Source organism: Herpailurus yagouaroundi, unplaced genomic scaffold, assembly GCF_014898765.1.
Source record: "Herpailurus yagouaroundi ecotype Mexico unplaced genomic scaffold, PumYag 187, whole genome shotgun sequence".
NCBI lineage: Eukaryota > Metazoa > Chordata > Mammalia > Carnivora > Felidae > Herpailurus > Herpailurus yagouaroundi.
The window spans coordinates 6,909,042-6,933,396 of NW_024412418.1; the positions used below are offsets into that span (position 1 = coordinate 6,909,042).

At 39.8% G+C, this 24,355-nt stretch overlaps 1 protein-coding gene across 4 annotated transcripts in view; it reads right to left on the bottom strand.

Annotated features, from left to right (window-relative positions):
- CSTPP1 (centriolar satellite-associated tubulin polyglutamylase complex regulator 1) overlaps window positions 1–17,103 on the bottom strand; it is a 197,639-nt gene extending 180,536 nt beyond the window's left edge. The window contains exon 1 of one of the 4 annotated variants that reach the window (XM_040495278.1): window positions 16,972–17,103. In XM_040495278.1, the coding sequence (XP_040351212.1) occupies window positions 16,972–17,017 (46 nt within the window). In that variant the 5' untranslated portion in view covers window positions 17,018–17,103. The remainder of the gene's footprint in view (window positions 1–16,971) is intronic. The other 3 variants (XM_040495277.1, XM_040495280.1, XM_040495279.1) reach the window with 3 other exon arrangements.
- Between the last annotated feature and the right edge of the window lie 7,252 nt (window positions 17,104–24,355).

Here is a 24,355-nt window from a genome sequence, read left to right on the forward strand (position 1 = left end):
AAAAAAAAAAAAAAAAAAAAAAAAAAAAAAAAAAAAAAAAACTCAGGAGAAAAGAAAAAAATGCAGGAGACATAGATACAAACAAAACAAAAGAAAAAAATACCAAAATTAATAGAAAGGCAAGATAAGATCTTGTATTCCTAAATTCAGAAAACAAAAAAATAAGTAAAGAAATTTAAAATATAACAGTAGATATTTTAAAAATTCAGCAGGATTGGAAAGGTCAAAAATATTCACAGTAAGAACAACAACCAAAAAATATGGAAGAGAAAAAGATAAGAAAATTAGAGCATGAAGCCATAAGGTCCAATGCCTGAATAACAACAGTTCCAGAGATAGACATGAGAAAATATCAGACACATAATTCAGTAAAACTTCTCGGAACTGAAAGATATCAATTTCTATGTTGAAAGGATCTCAAGACAATAAATGAAAAAAGATCTACACCAATAGACATCTTTATGAAATATCACAAATCAAAATGGCATTAAATTTCTCAACAGCAATATAAAAAGCTAAAAAGGGAGACATGCCTTAAAAACTCTAAGGGAAAATTATCTCCAACATAGAATTTTATACCTACACAAACTATCCATCAAATGTAAGGGTAGTATAAAGACATTTTCACGGACACAAGATCCTCCAAATCTTATTTTGCATGCACCTTTTCTCAGAAAGCTACTGGAGGATGCCATATAACAAAAGGAAGGAGTATATAAGGAAAAAGGTAAACACAGGCTTCAAGAAATATGGAATATAACTTGAGAGAGATAAGTAATATACATGATAAGGATAGAAGATTTAGAGAGCAACCAGACAAGACTGAAGTAGGAGGACCACTTAGGTGAAGGAGTGCTCCAGGAGAGTTCTCATAAAGAAAATAAATTGAAACTTGGAGAACACCTGATGTGTCTGCATAAACTGAGAGAAGACTGACCTTTTGGATGGAGTTTAGGGATAAATTAGAGACAAATTTATACAAAACCAACCAAATAAAAGACAAGGCAATTATTAACTACAGGAAAAAGGGGAAAAAGAACTATGTAAAAAGGGTAAATGTAATCATAGTGTACTACATAACTAATATATACATATCATTTCCATAGTCATAATAAACACTGAATACTGACTTAACCAAAAATCATAATTTTATTAGAAGGATAGGAGAAATGGAAGTTTTAGGGGGTATAAAAGCACTGAATCCATCACAGGAAGTCATTAGATCACATCTAAATCTTTTTTTTTTTTTAATGTTTATTTATTTTGACATAGAGAGAGAGAGACAGAGCATGAGTGGGGGAGGAGCAGAGAGAGAGGGAGACACAGAATCTGAAGCAGGCTCCAGGCTCCGAGCTGCCAGCACAGAGCCCGACACGGGGCTCGAACTCACAGACCGCGAGATCATGACCTGAGCCAAAGTCGGACGCTCCACCAACTGAGCCACTCAGGCGCCCCTCATCAAGAACTCTTCTTAAAAGAAGTAGCTTAAACATGCTATTTAAAAATATGCAGCAGGGCACCTGGGTGGCTCAGTCGGTGGAGCGTCCGACTTCGGCTCAGGTCATGATCTCACAGCTCATGAGTTTGAGCTCCGTGTTGGGCTCTGTGCTGACAGCTCTGAGCCTGGATCCTGTTTCAGATTCTGTGTCTCCCTCTCTCTCTGCCCCTCCCCCACTCACGCTCTGTCTCAAAAATAAATAAACATTAAAAAAATTTTTTTTAACTATGCAGCAAAAAAGCAAAAGAAACAGTGAAAAAAATTTAAAATAGTCTCTTATGAGGAGTGGGACTTAGAGGGGAGAAGTTTGTGAGGTATGGTACTGCTGTGTTTTGTTAAAATTCTTTAGATCTGGGATGCCTGGGTGGCTCAGTCAGTTAAGCGTCCAACTTTGGCTCAGGTCATGATCTCACAGGCCATGGGTTCAAGCCCTGCATCGGGCTCTGTGCTGACAGCTCAGAGCCTGGAGCGTGCTTCAGATTCTGTGTCTCCCTCTCTCTCTCTGCCCCTCCCCCACTCATATTCTGTCTTCCTCTCTCTCAAAAATAAACATTAAAAAAAAAAAAACTCGTTCAATCTACTTTGCCAGTAAAATTCTGTAGCTAATAAAAATAAACATTAAATTTTTATTTAAAAAAATTTTTTTAACATTTATTCATTTTTGAAAGGCAGAAAGACAGAGCGTGACTGGGGGAGGGGCACAGAGAGAGGGAGATGCAGAAACAGAAGCAGGCTCCAGGCTCCGACCTGTCAGCACAGAGCCCGACCCGGGGCTCGAACTCAGGGACCGGGAGATCATGACCTATGCCAAATCAGCCGCTTAATGGACTGGGCCATCCAGGTGCCCCAAACATTAAAATTTTTTAAATGTGCTCTTTGGATCTTCCCTCTCCTTGCCCATTATTTGTAACATATTGTTTTCCTAACAGTTTTTTTACTTTTTCATTTGTTTCATCTAGTTACGATTGTAATATTTTTATATTTTTTCTTTCACCAATTTACATAGCCAACTTTATTTGTTAATGTTCTCTGTTACTGTTTTCCCAATTGTTTTATTTATGTGTCTTCACTTCAAATGTCTGAGTGCTGCCAGATTTCTTATATTTGTGCCTTTCTTCTTTCCCACAGCAACAAATACAAACTTCCTTTGCTCTCCTAAGCCTTTTACTTCTGTTTCTCTAACTTTGAGAACAAAACCCTGAAAATCCTACTTCAAAAACAAAGAAGAGGTGGTCAGGTAAAGAATATCAACTTTCAGCTCTATTTCTAAGCTTAATTCTGTCCTCACCTTCCTCATTTTCCATCTCTGTTGGTCAAATACAATTATTCCTTGTAGAGTCAGAGTTTTTTCCTTTTTCTTTTTATTGAGCTATAAGTGACATGTAACTTATTAGTTTCAAGGGTGCAGCATAATGATTTGGTATTTGTATATATTATGAAATGATCACAATAAGTCTAGTTAATAATATATCACCACACACAATTACAATTTTTTTTTCTGATGACAACTTTTAAGCTCTCTCAGCAACTTTTAAATATACAATACAGTATTATTAACTATAGTCACCATGCTGTCCATTACATCCCCAGGACTTACTGTATAACTGGAAGTTTGTACCTTTTTCAACAACTGCCAATCTGTTCTCTGTACCTATGAGTCTAATTTATTTTTAGATTCCACATATTAGTGAGATCATATGGTATTTGTCTTTGTCTGCTTTATTTAACTTAGCATAATGCCCTCAAGGTCCATCCATGTTGCAAATGACAGGATTTCCTTCTCTTTTTATTGCTGAATAATCCTTGGAGAGTCCTTTTAAGACCATCTTAGGATCCGACTTCTCAATTGGGAATTGATGTTACTTGAGAAAAATGTTACCTATAAATTGCTTTCAGGTATAATAAAATGTTTGTCCATACTAATTATAATAATGACATTGTATTATGTTTTATAAATATATAAAAAACATTTATCCATATTTGAAGATCAATAAAATTTGTTGGACTCAAATATTTTTTATATTTATATTTCATTTATTTATTTATTTATTTGAGAGAGAGGGAGTGTGTGTGTATGTGTTGTACAAGAAGAGAGGGGGAGAAGGAGAGAGAGAATCCCAAGCAGGCTCTGCTGTCAGCACACAGTCCGACACGGGGCTGAACTGTGAGACCATGACCCGAGCCGAAACCAGGAGCCAGACACTTAACCAACTGAGCCACCCAGGTGCCCCTAGGACTCAAATATTTTCAAAGATCTTAAAACAGTTTAGAGATTAGGCAGAATGCCCATAATGCCTAATGGATAAATGTGGCCCTGGTTCCCACCTTCAAAACAACCTTTACCTCTAACGTAAGGGAAGGGAAACAAAAATAATATAAAAACAGGGAGGGGGACAAAACATAAGAGACTCATAAATATGGAGAACAAACAGGGTTACTGGAGGGGTTGTGGGAGGGGGGATGGGCTAAATGGGTAAGGGGCACTAAGGAATCTACTCCTGAAATCATTGTTGCACTAAATGCTAACTAACTTGGATGTAAATTTAAAAAAATAAAATAAAATAAAAATAACCTTCACCTCTGCCCTTGATCCCAAAGTTCCTTCTCACCTCTTCTGAAAACATATTCAGTGAATCATCCTTTCCTTCTCCTGGATCTTCCCTCTGTCTTTCTAAAATGGCTCCTTTTCCTTCAGCCTATACACATATTCCAGTCTCTCATCTAAAAAGCTAAAAACAACAAAATCTCTCTACTCTTGCTATCACCCCGTCTCCTTTTCCTTCCCCAAACAACCAAACTTCTGGGGAAAAAATTTTGAACCTACCTATTGTCTCAACTCATTCGCTCTTCCCCTTTACTCCTCCATCCAGGAAAATCTGGCATCCTGCCACACTGCTCCAATGAAACTTCTCGCCTAATGCCACTAACAACCTCCTTGGCAGCTCTTATCTTGTTTGACCTCTATGAGGCAACTGATATTACTGAACACTCCCTCCATCTTGAAACTCACTCCACCTCCAGTTTCTGTGGCATCACCTTTTCCTCGTTCTCCTAAATCTTCTAATCATTCTGAGTCTAGGAAGATTAATATCTTTATATATAGTAAAACAGGCTCTCTGAAGACAAGATTTACACTCCTACAATGGGTCTCTAACTCCCAATTAAAAAAAAAAAATGTGGCAGCAAAGTAACCACCAACACCCAGCAACCAACACAATTATAAAGAACTAAAACCCTAACATTACATATGCTCACGAAAGTGTAGAAAGGGACTATTCTGATTAGTTGGAAATGTCTACAAAGGACAGAGAACTGATACAAGAGAAATGACAAGAGACAGAGTTAAGAAAGAAAAAGAATGGAGAACAAGGATAAGGGATGAACTATCTCTGTACTTTGAAAGGCAGAGGTAGGGGACAAAAGTTAAACACCCACCAGTGCATCCATGCTTCAGCTATGAATCAGGGCAATTAGCTACCAACAATATACCTCACTTTCAGTGGAGGAGACATCTCCACTGTAAACACTAGGTATGCCAGATTACAGTTTGCTTCCCCCAAAATCTGTGCTCCCATTCTTGCACATGATTGTCTGGCTGAATTTCAATTCCCAGGCTCCTTTGCAACTAGAAAGTCATTTCTCACCTATGAAATGTGAGCACAAGGTGTGTTTGTAACTTCTGCCTCACTTGCTTAAAAGGTGTTTACCCTGGAGTCCTTCCTTCTCCTTCTGCTTTCTATTGGCTGGAAGTGGCTACAACGGAGGAGTCCAAGGAAACCTTGTGTCTCAAATCTTACGAAAGTACTACAACGGAAGAAGAGATGTCAGTGATAACTTTGTCATTAAAAAAGATAAATCATTTTCTGGTGTCCCTTTTCTAAACATAAAAATCAAAGCTGTGTGTGTGTGTGTGTGTGTGTGTGTGTGTGTGTGTGTGTGTGTGTTTTACTTGGCTGAGTTAAAGAACTTTCCACTTGAGGAGCCTGATGTCAGGTCCTTCAAAAATAATTATTTTCCCTTAACTACTAGGAAATATGATAAGAAAAAGTCCACAATGTGAGACAAGTCAACTACTTCTTTTCCTTGTGAGTTTCTCCTTTAGAAATATGAAATCAAAAACAAATATTTACTGGAAGAGCAAAGGTCAAAACAGTCCCTATGTCCAGACATGGCAACAAAGATTAGCAAGACTTCACAGGCTATTCATAGGCATAACCTTGATGAGAAAAAAGGCAGGACCATTCTCCCTGAAGACCTAACCTATTTTCTTCTACTTATATATTTATAGTTCTGTACATGCCAACCCTTGAAGACGAGGCAAAAGATTGACTGCGTATGTAAGGCTTTGTAAGTTAACCATGAGTCTAAATGTCAGGCTTGGTGGTTGACAGACTATCAAAAAAGACAATTTTGGGTCTTATTAAATAGCTTAAGATATTTGATATAGATTAATTCATCCTCTCAGCTCCCTGTGAGGTGGGTTTTATCAACTCCATTTTGGGGGTAAATTTGATCAAGGAGAATAATAGCCTTTTCCATATACAAAATGCCTTCCTTATAAAGAGCTCCACATATTTATTTTCTCAGTATTCTAACATTCCTGCAAGGTAGGTGGTAATATTACCTTCTCCTTTCTTATAGGTAAAATGCTATGGCTCAAGGAGCTTGATGACTTACACGGTAGGCTATATTTTACCCACTAACTAGAACATACTGCTTGGGATTGACACCAGACCACGGACTCAAGTTTGAACTGCACATAATTCAAAAGTGTCAAACTTCTAGTTTTCTCTATAGCCATCTTTCAACACATCACATTCCAAAAAGGATTGGGGTCATGCTCGTTGTTTAAGCTCATGTGTGCACTGTTTATAAAGCTTATTATCGTTTCTCTAAATTGAACTATTTAAGTTTTGTCTAAATGCCCAAAAGCTAAATTATTTTTTGTTTACTGTCTGTGCACTAGCATTGTAAATGATGTCATCAGGAATGTACAGAACTCTTAGACAAAGCTGCAGGGCCGATAAAAGCAACTCACTTTGGGAAAAATGCATTTCTTCTTCTTCCTTTTTTTTTTCTTTTCTTCTTCTTCTTTTTTTTTTTTTTTTTTTTTTTTGAAGTAGGCATCACACAAAAAGATGACTCATTAAGCCCAAAAGGGTTGACTCCACCATGTGAGGGCTTCTTATGCAGCCCTCTACAAAGAGACCTGAGTGGCAGCATGAGGCCTCCTCTTCTGTGCATTTCCCTCCAGGCAGAATGTGCATTTGTGTGGCTACATACACAATTATAATCTCCCCTGAAAGGCAATTCCTTCCATATGACAGGCTGAACAGTGGCCTGAGTGCTAGCCTCATGTTGCCTGTGCAGTTAACATGCTGACATTCCAGACACATTTAATCTCTCCTTTCTGAGAAACTAAGATGGAACAGAAGAAGTGAAGCTGGAAAAAAGTCCGCACAGAGAGAAAGGAGGCCAGCCCAAGCGCCCAAATTCACTTTCTCATGGGCTGAGCTTCTTTGTGTGCTGTCTACTTCCGTGTCAACTTGCAGGACTTTGGGGCATGAGAACCATGGAGCCGAGTGGTTCTGGCAGCCTCTCCATTTGACAAGCAAAGCCAAAGACATGTGGCCTTTGGTACATTTCACATTCAAAAGTGTGATTGTTTCAAACATGCCTATTTTTAAATATATAATTTTCCTATTTAGCACACGTTGAATATCAGTTGGCCACAGGAGGAGTACTGCCACACAATTAAGGAAAAAAAAAAAAGGCAATGGCCCTGATGCAGCCCTATCCCTGCCAGATACCTCTGTTTACTGGGGGCAAGTGGGGGCTATCCCAGGTGAGAGAAGTCTGAGTTTAGCAAACACCTGATATGAAGGCCTGGGCACAAACAGATTTCTGTCTGAGATTACAGAAACTGAAGCTTGTGTTTTATCACAATTACCTGTAATCTCAGGGCCAGATAATAGTATTAACAAGACCTTGAGCTACACAATAGGACAGCTGGAAAAAGGCTCTTACTCTCCAAAGAACAGTGCTTTTAAAAAGCTAATTCAATGAAGAAAAAGAAAGGGCTCTGAAAGTGCCTTCTCAAACAATATTTACTTTTACTGGGTTCCTACTAATCAAACAAAACTTAGTCAAAAGCTTTTATGAAAAATACATTTGATGATTTCAGCAGTAATTGCTTTGTTCAAAGAAAGGTGCTTAAGAGAAAACATAGCTAATGGGATCAGTAATTTGGTAAGTTCAGATGTGTTTGGGAAAATCCCTCCTCTCTTTGATAAATCATTAAAATGCTGCTCAGATAAATGTGTTTTGACTTGAAATTCCAATCATAGAATGAGCTATTTCCTACAGCCCCTAGGGAAGCAGTACAGGGGCAATCCCAACACAGAGAACCCAGAGATTAGTTTGTGAGGGTAATTCCAGTCTTAATCAAAGCATTTTATTCTGCCCAACTACAGGATGGGATCTCATGGAGATGCCCCAAGAGTGTATAAAATGTCCTTCCTTCTTAAAATACCATTTTTATTTTTTTTATTTTTTATTTTTTTTTTCAACGTTTATTTATTTTTGGGACAGAGAGAGACAGAGCATGAATGGGGGAGGGGCAGAGAGAGAGGGAGACACAGAATCGGAAACAGGCTCCAGGCTCTGAGCCATCAGCCCAGAGCCTGACGCGGGGCTCGAACTCACGGACCGCGAGATCGTGACCTGGCTGAAGTCAGACGCTTAACCGACTGCGCCACCCAGGCGCCCCTTAAAATACCATTTTTAAAAAATGGGTTAAATCTTACTATTATGTAACCAAACAGTAGAAACTATGGCATAAACCATGAAACTATCCTTAGGGATAATTAGGGTATAAAACCAGAAGGATCCGGGGTATAAAACCAGAAGGATCCAGGGCACATTTTAACCAGTCATCCTTTTTTGCTCATCCTTGGAAGGAAGGGAAAAAAGCCTAGTGTCTCTCCATAGTAGAAATTTAATAACTATTTGTTGAACTGGATTTTTCTCTCTCTTTTTAAGAAAAAAATTATTCTGCTACTTAAAGCAGACCATCCATTTAACAATTCAGCACTTAATTTGAGCCAAGCACTGTGCTAGATTTTCGAGATACTGAGAGAATAAGCCTGCCTTTATCACTTACATTCTAGTAGAACCAGACAATAACCAAGTATACAAATAGATAAGATAATGGTGATAAGTGTAAGAAGGATATAAACAGGATGATGGACTTAATCATTTTTCTCTTCTCATCTTTTATTACTTTTTAAAAGTTTTCTTTAGTTTATTTATTTATCTTGAGAGAGAGAGCGTGAGAGAGAGAGAGAGAGCATGCATGAGTGGGGACAGGCAGAAAGAGACGGAGAGAGAGAATCCCAAGCAGGCTCTGAGCTGCCAATGCAGAACCTGACTCAGGGCTCTATCCCATGAACCATGAGATCATGACCTCAGCGGAAACAAAGAGTTGGTTGCTCAACCAACTGAGCCACCTAGGTACCCCTACTATTATTACTTTTTAAAACTTCACCAACTGTGCCTCCTAAAATTACTCCTTTAGCAAATGTGATATTTGTGTAAACAAAAGTGATGTCTAACTTTTGGACAGCAGTTGGAGGAAAGATTTTAATATTACTTAAATATATAAATGATAAGGTCAAAAGTTTACAGAATTGTTTGAAGACCCCGGAATAACAATGAAATAAATCATCTGCAATTTAGTTACCTTGGAGAAACGGGAGTGGGGGGGAGGGTCAGGAACAACATGCCTTAGAACTCATTTGCTCTTTTTTTTCCCCAATAAAAACATATTTATCACATTTATCAAATGGCTTACAGAATCCTTGGAAAGGCAGAAGAAACAGAGTCTAGGCTGAACATCCAGGAACAACTCCCAGAGGCACATCCCAGACCTGGGCCACTTAGGGAGCCGCTGCCCTGCCATGACTGAGAAGCCGCCAACCGAACTGGGAAAGCAGCAAGACAGCAGCACACATGCAGCCCACCCCCTCTACAACAGCACTCATGCCACTGTCACCTTATGTTATTGTCATCTCTGAGTATGTCCCATCTCCTATGTATGGCATTAAGCTTCCCAGGAGGGACGCTTTATATTCATGTTTTGCTATATATATAGACAGGGTATTCAGGAAAGAAGGAAAGAAGGAACAATTAGGAAGAAAGGAAAATGAGAAGAGGGGAAGGAAGAAGTGATTTTGTGAACATGTTCGTTACTATTTTAAAGTGATCAGTTCTGGGGCATCTGGGTGACTCAGTCAGTTAAGCGTCAGACTCTTGACTGTGGCTCAGGTCTGATATCAGGGTTGGTAGATCAAGTTCCGTGTCTCTGTGCTGAGTGTGGACCCTGCTTAAGATTCTCTCTCTCCCTCTGCCTTTCTCCCCTGCTTGCGTGTGCACTCTCTCTCTCACTAAAAAAAAAAAAAAAAAAAAAAAAAAGATTAAAAAAACTTTTTAAAAACCTTCCAGTTTTAAAGCAACTAGTTTTATCTAGTTTCTAAAGATTCAGGAAGTCAGTGTAACATCTATAATATTTTATTTCATTTCCTTTCTGCAACAATCCAAGCACTTTAAAGCCTTAAGCGCATTTCTGCTAGTTTATTACAAATAGCAACGTTTCCTAGCATATGGTTGGGTTTGGAAGATTCATTAGTGATATTCAAATAAAAATAAGTTTTCTTATCAGGATTCATCCAAAAGCAAAAAAATTAATTAATTAAGTGTCTGGCAGTAAGATAAGTATATCATGTGCTACAATATCAGCAAATACAAAAACCCGTAATAAGATTAGTAATATGTAAGAGTCTTCTACATAGAAAGAATTGTATGTCAGAACCTCTGCCAAGGCTTGAAGAAATTGTATTAACCTTAAGGCTGGAAGGGACTATATTAATGACTGTTGGATGTTGTCTTAGTCCAGGTACTCTGAGAAGCAACACCAAGACAGGATCAGACATGCAAGAGATAATACTGGGGGGAAAACCCACAAGGCAAATGGGGAAGGAGCCACAGGAGGCTGGGATTGCTGACCGATGACAATGATCCTTTAGAGTGAGAGAGAGATGGAGAGGGAGAGAAAGAGAATTTAGACTACAGTGCAATGGGAGTCTTCCAGGCAAAGTCACCATCAAAAGAATCAGTCACATATCTCATAGCAGTGGGTCTGTCCAACCCAGCCACTGGCTGGAAGCAGCTTGTGGGAAGTGTGATCTCAGTGTGAACAAGGTGTTGGATTCAGAGCTGGAGTCGAAAGTTAATTACCCTCCCTTCCCCACAGCAGGATATCTGAGAGTCACACTTTAATGGCTGCCACAGATGCATTATATGCTTTTATAAAAAGTATAGTTATAATAATTGTTAATATTTATTGAGCACCTTCGCAGGTGCTCTAAAAGAAAAGATATCTTACTCATCTTTGTATACTCTCTTTTCACAATGTAGACACAATGCAGCAGCCAAGCAGTGCTCTAAAAGTTCACATGTATGGATGCGGTAAGTACTATTATCATCTACAGCTTGCAGATAAGGAAACTAAGGCGCAGAGAGGTTAAGTAACTTCTTCAAAATCACACAGCTACCCAAAGTACACAAATTACCCTCAATAAAACTCTCCCGAATAGATTACTTTTAGAGGTGACATTCTTCATTGCTAGCCTCTGCGAGATGAGTCTTGTGGCAAGAGAGAACTGGAATTTTACTATTCCCAAACCCATCCTGATTCCTAGGATGCCCCCTCCTGGCAGAAATGTGAAATTAAGCACTTGAAATCACCTGAACTTACTCCAGGATCCATGCATAGGTCTATATGCAATAGTTGGAGCCACAATTTTGCATTCACTCAAGATATTTATAGCACAGAGTTTAACAATATGGACTCGGATTACTGGGTTAGAATTCTGCCTCCTTGACTTACTAACTAGTTTTTCAATATTTTTATGCTGCAATTTCCTCATCTGTCAAATGGAGATAACAATTAAAATTATCTTCATGTGCGTTAATATATGTAAAGCACTTAAAATGTTACTGGTGCATAATAAATGCTTAATTCCTTTTTTTTTTTTTTTTTTTTAGTGCTTAATTAAGTCTTAATAGTTGCTGCTAGCTGCTCACATTTAGGGTACCCTAAAATAAGATTATTCACATTTGATTTAACATATGTTTGCATTAAGTGTCTACATTGTGAAAGGCAAGTATACAATGATGAGTAAAATACAATTCCTGTTCTCAGGAAACTTATTTGCAACTAATAAACTTTTTTTTTTTAATGTTTATTTATTTTTGACAGAGAGAGAGAGAGAGAGAGAGACAGAGCATGAGCGGGGGAGGGGCAGAGAGAGAGGGAGACACAGAATCTGAAGCAGGCTCCAGGCTCCGAGCTGTCAGCACAGAGCCCAATGTGGGGCTCGAACACATGAACTGTGAGATCATGACCTGAGCCGAAGTCGGACGCTCAACCGACTGAGCCACCCAGGCGCCCCACTAATGAACTATTTAAGAGCTCCATTCTTACCAGAGAAGCAAGGATCACTGCCCTTTGCAGGCAAGTAAATGCTTTGGTTTGTTTATTTGTATCTTGTTGGTGGAGAAGGGAAAAAAAGACTAAGGAATCGACAAACGTGGGTTTGAGCCCTGGCTTTGCTATGCATCATCACCTATATGACTTTGTACAAATGAATGAGCCTTTCTACGCTTCAGTTTCCTCATTTGTAAAATGAGATGATATTAATAACTACCAAATAGGGGCACCCGGGTGGCTCAGTTGGTTAAACGTCCGACTGTGGGTCAGATCATGATGTCTTGGTTTGTGAGTTCGAGCTCCACATCAGGCTCTCTGCTGTCAACACAGAGCCTGCTTCAGAGCCTCTGTCCCTCTCTCTCTTTGCCTGCCCCCCTGCTGCGCTCTCTCTCAAAAATAAACAAACATTTTTTAAAAATGTAAAAAAAAAACCAAAAACCACAACAACCACCAAATGGGATGAACAATACCCACTTTGTGTCGTGGTTGTGAAGAATAAGTGAGATAAGGCACGGTGCTAAGTACGTACAAAGTGCTTAAAAACCGTAACTTAAAAAAACTATCCAACTTACTGTGATTCCTCTAAAAGTAGAGCCTCCAAAGGAAAGAGATCATCTCTGGTTTCCTAGAATTATCTATTATGCCAACCTAATACCAAACTTAGTGAGAGTAAGCAGTTTCCATGGAAACTGAAGAGGCAACTTGGAGCATGAGTGAAAGCAGGCACCTCACCAAATTAGGTGAAGTAAAAAAGAAACTTCACACCCTCATGCTTATACTCAGGTCAGCACGTAGGTGGTGTGTTTTGCAAACCTGGGACCAGAACAGGCTGCCCTTCGGCTCTAGAGAGTTCTCCACACCCAACCAGATACACAGACACACCTCAGCCTCTGGCAGAAGCTTCCAATAAGTAGATTTCATAAGGCTGGAAATCTTTCAAGGGTTCTATCCTTATTTCATCTCCTTACCAGACTCTCTTCTATTCAGCCCTCGGCATTAACACAACTTCTGTCATTACATTCTGATGACTGCAGGCATGAACATCATTGAGTTGCTTCTGTAATGATGATCTTAAGATCCTAAGCCATTCCAGACCATGATTACAGGTTCCTAATCCACAAAGTCAGCAGGGAATGGATCAGTTTACCCAACTGATGAAAGATTGTTTTCTTCACTAATAGTCAAAAAGGCAAATATAAGGCCTGGTTAGCAGACAGAAAGGGAAGTCTGCAGATACTCACTGAATAGACATGACTGTAATTTCTATCGTAACACTAAAAAGAGATCTCCCGACACATGTACCAAGGGGTGCTCAGCTTTGGCTTTTCTGTTTCACTGAATGCCTAGAGTTTTCCTGTCCTTGCAATTTTCTTTTCTCTATATGTATTTTCTCTAGGCCTATACACATAAGTGACTTTATAACTTATAAGAGGAAAAAAAAAAAAAAGAAAGAAACCAAAAAGATAAAACTCTCTACAGGTATTTAAATTTTTTAAACCAGGAAATATTTTATTAATCTATGAAGAATGTTTTCAGGGTACCTCGGTAGTTCAGTCAGTGACGTGTCTGACTCTTGATTTCAGCTTAGGTCATCACCAACCATAAGATCTCATGAGATGGAACCCTACTTCAGGCTCCGTTTGCTGGGAGCACACAGACTACTTGGGATTTTCTCTCTCCTTCTCTCTCTCTTCCCCTCCCCCGCTCACACGCTTGCATGATCGTGCTCCTTCTCTCCGTCTCAAAATAAACATTCAAAAAAGAGAGAGTGGTTTTCAATGGTCATTAAACTGAGGGTGAATACTTCAAAACAGCCTATACGTAAAACAGAGCAAACTATGATGGATAGAGGTTGTTCTCAACTAAAAACAAACGCATTTCAGCACAGTTGTAGGGTCTGATGAATCATGAGGAGGCCAGTGAGGAGTATGACTTTGTTTAGGGCAGTATGAATGTCCAGATGCTGAATGGGACAGGGAGTTAAGACACTTGAATATGCAACAGTGCCTGAAGAAGCACTTGCTCAGGGTTCAAACATTAGGTGGACAGGTGGAGAGTGAAACTTTTTTTAATCAACTTGGGACTTTGATTCTGTTTGTAGATTCATTATCAGCACTGCCACTTGCACTGAATTAGTCTTCCTGAAAAAGTCACTATGGAGGGATCACCAACTTCTATTCACTAAAGCACTATATTTAAAGTATGCTAAGCCTTTGAGGTATATCATTTAAACAGCAAACATCTAAAGGACTGAACAATGGACCAGGCTTTTCAAATATTTTATAGATTCATTGAATACTGGATAAATAAAATACATGAAATCCTTTGCAAAAGTCTAGGCATTGCTAGACACTGATATTATTATTCATTGGATACAAAATTATCTGTGATAAAACTATGCCCTTTTGACTAATTAATGGATGTGGTCAAGTAACCTTTTTCTCTCTCTCTCCATATATACATACATATACATATGTATATACACATATCTATACACTTCTCTCTCTATATACCATATACCTTTCAAGAACCAAAGTTAAACTTGACAGAAAGATGCTCAATTGCATAAAATAAATGCACACTAAATCCACCCTGGGACTATTTGCCACTTAACAGGTTGAAAACGTTCAAAAATTTTATACATTTTGTTGGAAAGACCATGGGAAAACAGGCATTCTTATACTGCTGACAGCCTCTATGAAGGGCAATTTGGTACTATCTATCAATATGTAAAATGCATATACCCCCCCAAAATAAATAAAAAATAACATAAAATGTATATGCCTCTGATCCACCAATTCTACTTTGTGGAATTTATCTTTGCGGATATACTAGTAAAGGAACAAAATTGCAGGTTATTCAGTGGAGTATTTTTAGTGATAGCAAAAGGCTAAAAATAACTTGTCTACCAACAGAGAATTGGTTAAATTATTTAAATTACTATGTAGCTAAAAAAAATTTAATTTAAAAAAAATTTTAACGTTTATTCATTTCTGAAAGACAGAGACAGAGCATGAGTGGGGGAGGGACAGACAGAATCCAAAGCAGACCCTAGGCTCTGAGCTGTCAGCACAGAGCCTGACATGGGGCTCGAACTCACAGACCGAGATCATGACCTGAGTGAAGTTGGACGCTTAACTGACTGAGCCACTCAGGCACCCTCAAAAAAAATTTTTTTTAAGAAGGAAGCTTTTGGGGCACCTGGGTGGCTCAGTCAGTTAAGTGCCGGACTTCAGCTCAGGTCATGATCTCACAGTTCATGAGTTCAAGCCCCACATCAGGCTCTGTGCTGACAGCTTAGAACTTGGAGCCTGCTTTGGATTCTGTGTCTCCCTCTCTCTCTGCCCCTCCCCTTCTTGTGCTCTGTCTCTGTCTCTCAAAAATAAACACTAAAAAAAAATTTTTAAAAAGAAGGAAGCTAAGACCGACATCTTACTCTAAGATCTATTAAATGAAAAAAAGCAGGCACTATATTCTCCCTTAGGTACATAATAAACTAATCTAGAAGGATACGTAGGAAGCCTGTAATAGTGGTTACTGCTATGTGCTAAGGGTGGAGGAAAATTGGCATTAGGGAAGGGAGGTGGGAGGAGACTTCACCATAAACTTCTTTATATTTTTAACCCAATTTCCATATTACCAATCTAGAATTTTAAACCAGAACGTTTTTAATTTAAAAAATTTTTATAATACATCTATATGACTATTATTCAGTGATAAAAAAGAAATGAGCTATCGAGCCAGGAAAAGACATAGAGGGCCTGAAATGCATACTGCCAAGTGAAAGAAGCCAATCTGAAAAGGTTGCATACTATAGGACTCCAACTATATGACATTCTGTAAAGCTTCAGAGATAGAAAACAACATCAGTGGAGGCCATGGGTTGGGGGGGGGGGGAGCAGGAGAAAGGATGAATAGGTAGAGCACAGAGGATGCTGAGGGCAGTGAAACTACTCTGCACCATACCGTAACAGCAGATACGTGACATACATTAGTCAAAACCCGCAAAACTATACAACACAAAGAATGAACCCTAATGTAGAGCATGGACTTTGGTTAGGTTCATCAATTATAACAAATGTACTCCACTAATGTCAGATATTAATAGGGGAAACCGAGTCAGGGGGAGAGAGTATATGGGAACCGCTCTGTGTATCTACTTAATTTTATGTAAACTTAGAACTGCTCTAAAAAATAAAGCCTATCATTTTAAGCATAAGCGTATATAGACACATACATATACGCAAACATATATACATCCTCTTTTCATCCAGCAAAGGCCTCACACATCGAAGGTGCTCCATAAAGTACTACAGCTACTGCCTTAGTGGTCAAGAGCTCAAGCTCTGGAGTGGGCAAATGAGGCTCTGATTCTAGCTCTACCATTTTCTAACTGTGTGGCCTTATTTATCCAAGCTACCTCTTCAGCCTCAGTTTCTCCGTCTGCAAAATGGAAGAAAAACACCGTATTTCCTCCTAGGGCTGTTGTGAAGATTAAGTAAAAATGCATGTGAAATGCTTGATTAGCACAGTGCCTAACGTAAAAGAAATGCTCAAAAATGCCAGTGGCGGCTGTAACGGTAAAATGATTGTTCACAGAATGACTGATTTGGCACTTCAGGTTCCAAGGTTACTGCACCACCGGCATTATCTATAATATCCCCAAAGGGCCCCCAAATTCTCAACTCCATCCTATCCGCCTTTGAACACCATCCACACCGCCTGAGCCCCGAACACTTCAGACATGCTTTGACCCCCAGATGCTGTTTTCCCCGCAAGTCCAGGCCCTGGAACGCGCCCCCTCCCGGCCCCTCCCTACTCCACCCGGCCCGGGCCCCACTCAGGCCCCGCCCCGCCTCCTCCCCCGACCCTGGCCTAATTGTCTGCACTTCTTTCCTTCTGCGAAGCTGAAGGAAGCTCCTACCCAGATACTCGTAGTCCGGTAGGGCTAGGCGCTCTGGACTCAGCATCCTTTGACCACGGTAGCTTCCAAAGCTCTAGCTCTCCGGCTTCCGGAACCCAGGTCGCCGGCTCTCTCCGTTGCCATGGCAACCACGCGGCGGGAGGAGGCGGGAGGTGGAAAGGGTGTCTCGCCAACAGTCTCCGTATCGCAACCCCAAGCTGGCCACACCGGTTCCGGGAGCAGTCGCTTCACGGCGGTCGAGTTTTCTTAGGACTCCCATGCTTGAGGAGCTGGTTTTAGAGGAATTTGAGGTGGAGATTCCCTTGAATCTGTCACATTTCCCGGTGTCGAAAAATTATTGCCAGCCCTCCGCGTCCGCGATTTCTGAATTTCATAACTGCTATTTCTGCTTTATACAGCTGTTATCCTAACTTGCAGTAATAGCTCCCACCCCTAAATTCCCATAAACACTTAATGCCCCATGACCTATGTTTATCTCTTTATTATTTGCTGCCTTAAATTGCTACCAAGTGCTTTCACAGGCGTATATTTTGGCTGCTCCTTGAGGTCAGGAATGTGTCTTTTCAGCCTATGTCCAGGCTGGACACGCAGAAGGTGCTTATTAAATCCTCTAGTTCATTAATATTTCCTCTCAAAATCCTATTTATCTTTAGTCCCAATTTCTACTCCTATCCCTTACTATTTGATACCCTTCCCAAGTGTCTTTCTTTTTTCCTACCAAGACATTTCACTTCTTGAGGGGATGGGGTGCACAAACAAGGACACCACCAGATTTCCCCCCCCCCCCTTATATGCCTAATTGATGACTTCTCTTTTAAGAAAGGAAAGCATTCATTGGTGTTGAACGTCCCAGATATCCAGATATTTCTTTTTGCTCCTCTCTACTCCAGCAATAGGTTAGTGGTCTGTGGTTCCTGTCACAGTTGAAACCTGGTAGGAAAAGCCACTGTATCCTCACTTTTTAAGTTAGTTCTCACAATGTGAGATTTTTGTGAAAAAAAAAAAAAGAATAAGAAAGAAGTGAATGAAAGAAGGAAGAAAAAGATATGGAAGGCAGGTAGGAAAGAAGAAAGAAAAATCATGCTATGGGAGGAATATCCATGAAGCCAGTGGACCACCTACACTGGGAGGAAAGGGAAAGAGGACCTTCTTCTCTTTGTGTCCGCGGTCTATTCTTAGCCTTCTCCAGCAGGAGCTTCAAACCTCCTAATTCTCCCTTTCCCTTAAAATTGTATATGTGTCTTATTTCTAGGCTCCTGTGAGTCACTCTGAGTTTGGATGTGGTAAGGATCAGAGCCAAACTAGGACCTGCATTTATGATCTCGATGTAATGAATTTACTAATTTGGTATTTAATGTCAGGTCCTGCAAATTTGATAAAAAATATTTGCTTTCTTCCTCGATGCTTGCCTCTTGCCCCTCCCCCCCCCCCGCCCAGTGCAGCTTGAGGGTATAGAAGTTTCATAACTTTCACACCTGTGACTTATTACTATGCTATTAATAAAGTAATAGGATAGTAATTATTAAGGTTTACAATTTTATTTCCAAGCAACCCGAAGCTATTTGCAGATCATTCATTTGTCCTCATAAAAACTTCCTAAGGTACTTCTCCCTTTTTTTTAGCAGAGAAACTGAGGAACATGGCAGGAAAATGACTTATCTAGCATCATCCAGCCAATCGGTGAGAGAGCTAGAACTGGATCACAGCTATCCCAACCTCCAGGCTAGTGGTCTGACCACTAAACCACACAGCCTCTTTTTTTAGGGTTTGTTGGCTTGGTTTTTTATTTATTTATTTTTCCTTTTGCTCTGCCCTGCCAGTAACTGGAAGCTCCCAGATAAAAGAAGAGAATTTCAAGTCCAGGCTGAACATTTGACATCCTCTTATTTGTGGAGCATTATCCTGGGACTTGGAGGGTGCTGCTGTTGGGATCTGTGTGGTGGAGCTGGGAACCAGCCCCAAGAATATAGCTTTGTTTGGGCATTAACCCATTTGCGGTTATAATAATGATAAGTTTCAGCACCAGTGGCGCCCGACTGTTAATGACTCAAAGAAAGCTAAATAAGAACAAGATGTCATCTCTGGAGCAATTAGTAGCTTTTTCCTACAGCTCCATCCCTTCCATAAAAATCCTAAGGACCCTTATATTTAAAGTCAGTCTTCTACTCTTAATGTCTTGAACAGTCTATTGAGGAAGAAAAGGGTAGGAGGTTGCTAGACTAAGGCTTCAAGAAAATTTGAGGTTGCACAGAAATAACAGGTAGCCTTACTGGTGTTGGAATTACTGACTGTTTTATTTTTCTTCTTTATACTTTTATATATTCTCAAAATTTTCTATAATAGGTATGTATTATAACTTGAAAACAAACAATAAATGACTTGAAAATCTTCAAAATATTTTTAAAGCAGAAGTGATGACCTTCCAGATAGTATTTGTTTTTCCCAAGAAGGAACAGCTACTTTTAGACTTCTCTTCTACCATAGAGTACATGATAACAGATTTTGGCCACACTTCAGTAGCAGAGGACATTTTTTAGTGAAATAAACAACATGGGTCTTAAGAAGAGTGGAAATACGCAAGACTTGTTAAAAGCAGATGTAATTCTGTGACCTTGTTGAATGTTAAGGAAAGAAAAAAAAATGTCAACTTTCAATTTGGATGGGTTTTCAGATTCTTAAATTATCATAACATACTTCTGAAAAGGTTACCTAAACAAATAATCATCCCGGTAAACAACCAACTCAGAAGACAACTCCACAATCCTGAGTGTAAGCAAGTGATATGAAATTGATCAAAGCATAGGGAAGGTACCAGATGTTAAAGTCATTCCTACAGCATAAGGAACAGAAACATCAAGGTCAAAGGAATCAGAAAAACACCTACAAGAGATGATATGTGGAGACATTAGTTTATCAGATTATAATTCCTAATTATAAGGAGAAAATTAATAGACATCTCTGGCTCTGCAGAGGACCTATGACGAGACTGACATGGAAGAAATTTCTCCCTTAAATTGAGAACTACAGGAAAACAAACATGAATGTACTAAATAGTTTTAAACTTCAAGGAAACAATAAGGAAAGAAAAAATGCAGGCTGAATTATTGCTACAAAATAGGTTCAAGAAACTAGGACAAGCTTTTATCGACTCATCAAGCAGAAAAGATGCTAAAGGCAAAGTAGCTACTAAGAAATGCAGGTCATGAAATTCATGCTGAGCTCTTCTTAAAAGACTTATCTTCCGTAAAAGCAAAGCAGAAACTAAGTGTGATGCCACTGTGTGGGATTAACATGTTCAAATTAAAAAATGCTATTTACAGACAAGTCATTTTGAACTGCTACAGGTCAACATCCAGAGATTTGGGAGAATTTGCAGAGAAAAGAAAAAGAAACATTCACAAACTCTTAGTTAAAAATAACTAATGCATTACAAGCAAGCGGTTATGAGGACATGGCTTAAATTGAACCGGAGCTCAAAGGTGATTACAGACTTGAACCTTCTTGTTATATTATATTTTCAAATGCTGTAAAAAGAGTTGGGAATTATACTTTCATACAGTTTGAAAGGGAAAGAGATTTTCTGATCTTTCTTGGTAGCTCACAAAACTTAGCTGTGCCTTCCTCTGTCCTCGAGTATGCACTTGATACGCATTTATGTCATTAAAAAAATTGTTTGAACTGTCCTACTAGATTGTGAGTTCCTTGAAGGCAAGAGACAATGTTCACTCATTTTTAAGTTTCTAGGACATGCATAGTGCCTGACAGAATAAATACCTGTTAAGTAGACTTCCCCCCTCCCCCCAGATTAAAAGCCTAGAAAATTAAATCTATCCAATCCATAGGATTTATGGTTTCCTCATAGGAATCAATTCATGAAATAAATTCATTAAACAAAAAGGCCAGCAAAATGCAAGGCGTTGTTGAGAAGGGCATTAAAAATCAAATAGAGGGGCACCTGGCTGGCTCAGTTAGAAGAGTGCAGTGATCTCAGGGTTGTGAGTTTGAACCCCAGGTTGGGTGTAGAGATTACTTAAATAAATAAACTTTTAAAAAATCAAACAGGGGCACCTGGGTAGCTCATTAATCAACCAACTCTTGATTTTGGCTAAGGTAATGATCTCAGTTTGTGAGTTTGAGCCAGTCTTCGGGCTCCGTGCTAACAGTGCCTGTTTGGGATTCTCTCTTCCTCTCCTCTCTTTCTCTGCCCTTCCCCCAATAGCTCTCTTTCTCTCAAAATAAATAAGTAAACTTAAAAAAAAAAAAATCAAACTGGGGCGCCTGGGTGGCTCAGTCAGTTAAGCATCCGACTCCGGCTCCAGTCATGAGTTCGAGCCCCACATCAGGCTCTGTGCTGGCAGCCCAGAGCCTGGAGCCTGCTTTGGATTCTGTGTCTCCCTCTCTCTCTGCCCATCCCCTTCTCATGCTCTGTCTCTCAAAAAATAAATAAACATTAAAAATTTTTTAAAAAGCAAACAGAGCATTGGCATATCCTTCAGATACCTAAATATTGTGTGTGAGAGATCACTGCATGTTAAGAAATGCCCAGAAAACAAAACAAAACAAAAAAACAGCAAACAAAAGGCATATTGAACAATGCCGCATGTGGACAAGCTAAGAGAATTCATTCAGGATGAGAGGGAATATACTAGGAATAACTAAATAAACTTAGGATATGAATTGTAAGTTCCCAAACTTTAGAATCTTAGGACAAAAAGCTACAGTCTCTGCATTTATTTTTCCTCCAATTCATCCCTAGATTGTTACAAGAGTTTATTGTTCTAAAACTCAAATCTGACCAAGTTACTTCGATACTTTAAAAGCGTTGCTGGGTGCCCGGGTGGTTCACTCAGTTAAATGTCCAAACTCAGCTCAGGTCATGATCTCACAGTTCAGACTCTCACAGTTCAGTTTTCATGAGTTTGAGCCCCTGTATCAGACTCTGCTGTGAGTGTAGATCCCACTTTGGATCCTCTGTCCCCCTCTCTCTCTCTGCCCCTCCCCCACTTGCACAGGCGCACGCGCTCTCTCTTTCTCTCAAAAATAAACAAAACTAAAAATAAATAAATAAATAAGTTGCTGACTCACCATGACTAGGATGGAGCAAATTCCTAAACGTGCAGACAATATATATCCCTTCACAGTCTGGTCCCAACCTATTTTTCCAGCCACCTTGCCATTTACTCTTCGCTACATATGTAATACTGCAGCCATACTTTCCTACTCACTCTTCCCAAGCATACTGGCTCTTTCCAACTCCCTTGCTTTGGTATAAGTTTTTCTTTCTACCTAGAATGTACCTCTCCCACATTTTCTGCCTAGTAAACTTTTGTGCATCCTATAAGATAAAGGCCAATGCCATCACCTCGGGAAACCTTATCTAACCTCCTAAATGAAATAGGGTAAAGGCAGGGAGGGAGAACAAGGCAACTTTAGGGTGATAAGATGAGGTTTCTCTGAGGCTGGTATGCTGTGCTGAGATCTTCCATGGGAGGGCTTGGGGAAACAGTAGAGGAGGTAGCTCATGCAAAAACTCGAAGAAATGATAGCATGTTGCAGAGCTGAAGGAAAGCCAGTGTGACTAAAGCAAAATGAATAAGGGGAGAAGTGGTCAAAGTAGGAGGCAGAAGCCAGATCATGAAGGACCTTGAAAGCCACATGAGAAGTATGGATATTATTCCAAGTGCAATAGGAAACCATCAGAAGGTTTTAAGCCCAGTTATGACATTACCTGATTTATGTTTTTTAAGAAGTCACTCTGGTTTCTGTAATGTAGGGAATGAATTATAAAGGGCAAGTGAAAACGGAGAGGCCATTTGCATAGATGCTTGATATATGTTTGTTAATTAAATGAGTTTTTATTCATTGATCCATCTGTGTATCCACCATTCTAAATTTATCTTTGCTGCTGAAATAAACAAGACGGGCAGAAGTATTTGCTGCAAAGGCTCTACTTATATATGCCAAATACGTGAATATCAAGCTTTCAGGAGATTAAAAAAAAAATGTGCTTAGAATGTCTCACTTTTCAGGGTGGGCCCCATGTTAGGCCAGGGAACTGAATCAGCCATTGTCCCCCAGCCCCTGATGTGAGTACCACCACTGAGCTAGATCATGAAAAGTACTGGCGCCAGAAATGGTGGCGTGAAGGTTTGTGATTAAAGAAAGCACAGAAATGCCAATCAGACCCTTTCCTTATACTTTCATTTCTTCTCCCTTTCTCCAGTAGTAGCCCCCTGGACTTAGATAAAAGCACCCATTGCTAAAAGTTAATGATACTTTCTCATACATACTCGGGACTCTTCCCTGGCTCAGGGCCTTTGCAAATGCTGCTCCTTCTGCCTACAACAAAGCTCTCCCCATCCACTCCCAGCCTGAAGACTCTTACTCGGCTTGAGTGTCAGGGCCTCTAACAGGCCTTCCTTGCATCCCCAATTCTAAATCAAGTCTCTCCTTTCATAGAACTCGGTACTTGTCCTTGAATGTCCTTATCGCTTACAGCTTTAAAGTCATTTGTGGGATCATTCTTTCAATGCCTCTGCATTGTGTCCCCTCCCAATGCCAGCCATCAGTCTGTAAGTTCTAGGGACCCCATGTATCTATTTACCACTGCCTCTACATTTCCTGGAACATAATATGCCCTTAATAAATACTTACTAAGTGAGCAAATACCGGAAATAAGCCTCTCCAGGCAGAAGCAGCAGGTGTAGGACCCCTTAAGCTCCTTTAGCTGTGCTTTTGTTTTGTTTTTCCTTCTACAGTTTTAAGAACCCTTTCCCCCCATTCACACTGCCTTGACAAAAAAGGTGATTCTGGAGAAGAGATGGAGAAGTTCGTTGCAGACTTGTGTTCTTAATCTTTCAAAGCAGGGTCTTTCAACATCAGCAATATTAAAATTTGGGGCTGGATAATCCTTTGTCATATAATTCTTTGTGGGGAGGGATGTCGTGATCATTGGAGGATGTTTAGCAGTATCCTTGGAGTCTACCCAGTATTTGCCAGTGGCACTCACGCCCCAAAGTGTCTCCTGGGATCGCCCCGTGGCTGGAAAATCACTCCTGATTGAGAACAACTGTTTTCAAGTGTAAAACTTAAGGCCTGTTACTCTTTCAGATGAATTATGTCTAGAAATGCAGGTTGTTGAGCGATGCCTAGGTTATAAGAGAATTCTACGAACCCAGTTGGATCAAAATAGTGCCCATTTCTATCTGGTTTCTGTAGCACTCCCTATGTTTCCTTTGTAAAGGCCATTAGTGATGGTCTAATTCAGGGCAATATTCTGATTTTGGAAATTCAGTTCCCTGGTGTGTCCTAGAAGGATGAAGGAAGAAGGTGGTGTTTCTGAGGAAACTAATGCCTCTGAGACCCCTCTGGAATTGGCAGTCCC